General features: G+C 36.8%; 1 protein-coding gene across 5 annotated transcripts in view; it reads right to left on the reverse strand.

The window, feature by feature from the left end:
* The window catches only part of ptprfb (protein tyrosine phosphatase receptor type Fb), a 148,578-nt gene that overhangs the window by 40,714 nt on the left and 101,864 nt on the right, over positions 1-6,000 (reverse strand). For all 5 annotated transcript variants that reach the window (XM_016502239.1, XM_016502243.1, XM_016502242.1 and 2 more), the window contains 2 exons: positions 3,341-3,422; positions 1,988-2,212 (listed from right to left, as the gene is read on the reverse strand). In XM_016502239.1, the coding sequence (XP_016357725.1) occupies positions 1,988-2,212; positions 3,341-3,422 (307 nt within the window). The remainder of the gene's footprint in view (positions 1-1,987; positions 2,213-3,340; positions 3,423-6,000) is intronic.

Consider the following 6,000-nt stretch of genomic DNA (forward strand, 5'->3'; position numbering starts at 1 on the left):
AGCAGATGTTGACTCAAGCTTCAGAATGAGAAGCCTACTATCAACTCCTTATGCTAAATGAATAAATAAAAAATCAAGCAAGCTCACTTTCACATGCTAAAAGTTGATGCTGGATAAACATTATGGATACTTACTGGATACTTATGTTTTCATTTTAAATAATACTTAGTATTACAAATACTAAGTATTATTTAACATGAAAACATAAGTATTATTTTTAAAATATATGAACTTTTTATGTATATATACAAAAATGTATATAATCTTGAATATATTCATTATTTTAGTTATATTGGTATTAGTTTTTAATTTAAATTACGGAATAGGATTTAGTCACACTGTATTTTGTGATTCATTGTAAAAGCACTATTTTTACCTAATCATATTCTGTAGTTTCAATCCCAAACCTATATAGCATATAACTATTTTAACTAGTGCTGTCAAACAATTAATCGCGATTAATCGCATCCGAAATAAAAGCTTTTGTTTACATAATACTATATATGAGTGTGTACTGTGTATATTTATTATGTATATATAAATACAAACACATGCATGTGCATATTTAAGGAAAATATGTTATGTTTATATATTAACTATATTTATATATAATATAATAATATAAATATATAAATGTATATACATGCAAATATTTTCAAAATATATACTGAATGTGTGTATATTTATATATACATAATAAATAAACAGTCCACATACATATATTATGTAAACAAACACTTTTATTTTGGATGCGATTAATCATGATTAATCGTTTGACAGCACTAATTTTAACGTATATATTTAATTTTTAAAGTACAGTTATTTAATTTGGTTGATTTATTCATTTAACATTGTTTGTTAAAATTATTACTAGTATTATTATTAAACAGCATTTGGTCACAGTTTATTTGGTAAATTTCGCCCACATCTGAAAAAAATGTATTTCATGTCAAATATTTACTTTATTTATTATTACACGCAGTCCTAGTCTGTAGTTTTAATCCCAGTCCTATACTGTTTCTTCACTGCTTTTCAATGGGCCTGTGTTTCTGTGCTGAGCTCCAGGCTTCATATGCTTTAAAGGCCCCTGTGCAGGAGCTCAGCTCATATCCGAGCTGTTCATTCATTTCCTGTGACAGCTCCGCAGCAGGAGACCTACTGGAGAGCCAGATCCGAAGGGCACAGCTGCATTAGATGTGGGGCGTTGGCCATTCCTCTGAGATACTAATCTCTGGCCAAGGACAAATGGCTAGACTTGTTCTTTTGAACCTTACACACTCATCTAATCGTTCTCAAATCATCAACGTGCTTGTTTAATCTCTATTAGTTAAAGAGGATTCCAGGTACAGTCTCTGCAGATCAGGGTCACCTCATGGAAGTCCGAGGGAACGAGTCAGGCCGGAAAGGTTGACAGAGTTAAGGAAGGGCCTTTGAAGTGCTGAGTGAGGAAGTTGTCCTCTTCTTCTCATAAAACATGGCAGACAGATTAATGCCTAAGCTTTAGGGATACTTAAGAGTCAGCTTCAAGGGAATCAGGACAAGCCTCCGTGCTACCAAAGCCCTGCAACGCAAATCCATTCTCCAGCTCTTTCCACAGAGCCGAGTTGGAGGAGCTCAAAGTGCCAAACACTGCTGACGCTATCATGAGAGGAAATTATGAATATTTATCGAACTGGTCCTCTGGAGGTCTGGGCTATAAGTTTCAGCGATGATTATTTTTAGGGCTGTGAGGGCGCGGAGTTCGAATCTTTGATTTGTTAGAGAAGCAGATGGAAAAATGGGGCTGAGGGAACCGGCGAGGCGTTTCAGCTAATGCTTGTTCGACAAACAAAGATTATTGAGCTTTGCTGCTTATTAGGACAAAGCTTTGGTAAGACTCACAGAATAACTGCTTGTGTGCCTGCAGAGAAGCTGAAATACACCAAATGTACAAATGAACATGTGTGGTTTCCACATTGTTTGACCAAATTACAAACCGGCATAGTACCTGCTTCTCATTGGCAATAACTGGGTATTGGTCCTTGAGTTCAGCCATGACAAAGCACTGATAGTGGTTGTTAGGAAGGGGACGGTTGTAGAAGCCGTTGTACATCTTTTCGTCGCCCAGGGTGAAGGTGTCTGGGAGGGAGGGCAGCTTTGCGGCGATGTACGGCCTAACAGTGTCCGTGTGACGTCGTCTTCTGAGCAGAGCTCCCTCAGTAGATTCCAAGAGCTGTGGAAGAGATCAGACAGAGATGAATTAGTGCAGGACAACAGACATAAACACCACAGGATTTCAATGATACGTGGAAAACTAATGCTAAATTTGTCAACCATTTCATTTGAATTTCCCGTGAATATAAATGTATTTATTGTACAGAAATCTACAAGGGAATAGTCCAGCAAAAAAAAAAAAAAAAGTTCAGTCTTTTAACCAATGAACATCAATCACGTATGAGGGCCCCCTTTTAAAATGTAAAAGTAGCTATATATTGTCATGTACTGTATATAGACCCATTTATACTATGAAATATTATAAATGTATATAAAATACCGTGGAATATATTTACTTTAATATTTAATTGGAAATATTGAGCACCAAATCAGCATTTTAGAATGATTTCTAAATGGTTATGTGAAACTGAAGACTGAAGTAATGGCTGCTGAAAATTCAGCTTTGTCATCACAGTAACAAATTACTATTTTCAAAAGCTTTACAGGCCTAGCAATCACATTTTTAAAATTCCCTGTCATTCCCAGGTTTCCAGTGACCCCGGTAATTCTGGAAATGGTTACACTTTATTTTGATAGTCCACTTTAGACATTCTACTAACTATAAGTAACTTTGCAACTACATGTCTACTAACTCAAACTACAAAATATATTTTTTTACATTTTACCTTATTTGTATAATTGTATAGTTGTATTTTATATTTAAATCTGTATCTATCTGTATTTATGTTCTACTGTTAGTGTTATCTGTATGCACCAAGGGTCTGAGAGTAACGCAATTTTAATTCTCTGTGTGTATGTGCTGTACATGTGGAAGAATTGACAATAAAGCAGACTTGACTTGACTTGACTTGAACTCTCAAGAGTCTCAAGGTTAGGTTTAGGGTTAGTAGAATAAGTTGACATATACTTGCAAAGTTTCTCATAGTCAGTATGTTGAATGTTGTGGACCCATCAAAATAAAGTGTTAGAAGATATTAAGCAAACAGTCTACTAATATTCTAATGACTGCTAGTTGACATGTAGTTGCAAAGTTACTTACTGTCAGTAGAATGTCTAAAGTGGACTATCAAAATAAAGTGTTAACCTGGAAATAATAATAATAAAAAAAAAAAAAGGAATATCTCACCTCATCCAGCTCCATCTCGTCAGGATTAACCCACTTACGAGATGATGCAAGAGAGACGGGCACGACCACAATGTAGTACCACCTATACAGAAAACAACAATATTACCATATACACCTTCACTACTCTCAACTGCACTCCAGCAACTTAAACAAGTGTCACTATTTACACCAGAAAAGGTTGTAGATTTCAGCTGGTGGGAATTGAAAGCGGCCCATTCCAGGAGTGTGAGTGTGTAGAAAAACTGATGACTTGCTTTCTGGGTAATAGCTCCAGTTAATCATCTCAACACTACTGGTTTTTAATAATCAGCTCTATCTTTCAGAGCGTGAGTGAATGAAGCGCTCAGAACGAGCTGTCAGGTGGTCCAGACAAGCATAACTTTAGGAGAGTGGCATTCAGCTGTTCATAATAAGACTGGGGCCGAGGCTTTAATTTGGCCGGAGTCTGATACGAGAGGCATTCTCAAAATCAGCTCCAAGAAAAACTTTGTCTGTGCTTCAGAGCTCCGCCATTACTGGAGAACGAAGCGCTGTGTCTGACACCAAATCCCACATCAATCAGCTCTACTCCAAATGCCAATCTTCTCCAAGACTTTCTCATCCTCAATACTCTGGTAATCTTTTTACCAATCAAAAAAGGCACTCTGGAGCACAGCCCTGTTCTTCTCCTGGGATTGTTTTTTTTTGGACCAGGGTGCACCAGCTCTGATTTTGTCAACGGCCAAGACTTCAGAGAAGAACTCTCCCAGCTTGCGGTTCGGTCGCAAATTAGTTTCATTTCTTTTTAGGGAACATAATTGGCTGTGGAAAAGCGTGACTCACAAACAACATGTTCCTCTCAAAGGACAAAAACAATCTCCACTTTTCTTCCATTACCTCCTCATTCATGAAAAATTAAGTGTTGAAAATTACATAAACATAAGTGGCCTTTCTCATGCATAAATTATGATGACACATTTAAGTGGTACGATAACTGAAGGGTCTCCACCCATCACCAGGAGGTCCTGTGAAGAGCACTCAGCCGTAATGATGGGCTCTCTGTGGCAAGCACATCAGAAACGAAGCAGGATGTGTTCATATCCTCCATCACGACAGGCTGCACTCTAAGTGGTCTCAAACCAAGACTCGAACCCTCATCTAAGATAGAAAACAGCCTGTCTGCCGGCACATTCTCCGCTATTGATTTTTACGTCTTCCATCACGACTCATCCTTCGGTGCACAGCTCGGGTAGTTAGAAAAATCCGCCACTTTTCAGGAGAAGATCAAATGTAAAGCTGAATACAGTAGGATGACGTTACTTTGGGTTTAAAAAGCAGCTGGAATCTGCAGCGTTGGCAGGATGGCTGTTTGCTGAGGTGGGGAGATTCGGTCTGAGCATTCAGTTGGGGGGGATAATTGCATGGAAATGGTGTGTGAGTTACACTGCAGAACGGAAAGCATGCCGTCATTGACCCGAATGGGGCTGCACGCATTACTCCGGGCAGCGTCACTGTATCCGTATGGATTTATGAGGTTTAAATAGAGGGAAAGTAGGATGATTACTATATCAAATCAGCTTATTCTTTGAAAACTATTTATGCACATATTCAAATTCTGCTGAAAGCTATTTCTGAATTGCTTGCTCTTTTAAACAGATATTTTGAATGAATATTTTAAATGTATTTATTTTTATCCATTTTCTTACTATGCTTATACAAACTATACTAAATAACAAACAACAAAAATAAAAGAATAAAAAAATGAATAATTGTTTTATTTAATATCTTTTCCACCCAACTAAAAGGATATCCCATTTTCTTTGCATGTTTATATAAACTATACAAAAAAAATAGGGATGCAATGATATTATCAATATCGTGATATTGCGATAGCAAAACTGTCTCAATATTATTGTTCGATATTATTGTCACATGACGATATTAAATGATAGCAGGGGCGTGTCTACGTGGTGGCCAGGGGTGGCACCGGCCCCCCCTGAAATTTGGCTGGCCACCCCAGGTGCCCCCCCCTACCAAATGTCTTGCCATAGGCTTGTTTTTAGTAAATTTCAAATTTTAGGCGGTTTCTATAGTGTGATCTTAATGACAATGTCGAGAGCGCATAATGTTACGCGATCCATGTGCGTTAGGACGAATCTCTCCACTCCCAAGCGGATTTCCTTCACTCACACAAAACTGGACGTGTGCTTTTAACATAGATCGTTCCGCAAACACAACCCCCACAACACAAAAAATATCTCTTTCAAGTGTAGAAATTAGGAAAGAAGTTTTGTAATTTCCCTACTGTGGTGTAAAGCAAAAATAATATACCTATGAAATATTCATTTTCATTTATTTTACAATATATGGCTATTACTGTCATTGTTGTTGTTATTATTATTATATTCTAATTTGTTTGGCTTCCTAAAACACCAGTGTGAATGTAATTTAGACTGAGACAGTATATCACAAATAAAAAGAGGGTTGAGTCCCATTTAAAGTTCAGGTACAAGTCAATTCACTGATTTTTTCTAACTTGTTTTCTTAGTTAAGAACATGGGTTGGAGCTCTTAATTTTGAACTCGCAAAGTGCATTATATCGAATAATTTAACTTTAATTAAAACTTTACATTTTCATTTTTTCCCAATTCTTCAATTGTCTTTTTTTTTATATATATATA

This window comes from Sinocyclocheilus anshuiensis, unplaced genomic scaffold (genome assembly GCF_001515605.1).
Source record: "Sinocyclocheilus anshuiensis isolate Anshui unplaced genomic scaffold, SAMN03320099.WGS_v1.1 scaffold718, whole genome shotgun sequence".
Classification (NCBI taxonomy): Eukaryota; Metazoa; Chordata; class Actinopteri; order Cypriniformes; family Cyprinidae; genus Sinocyclocheilus; species Sinocyclocheilus anshuiensis.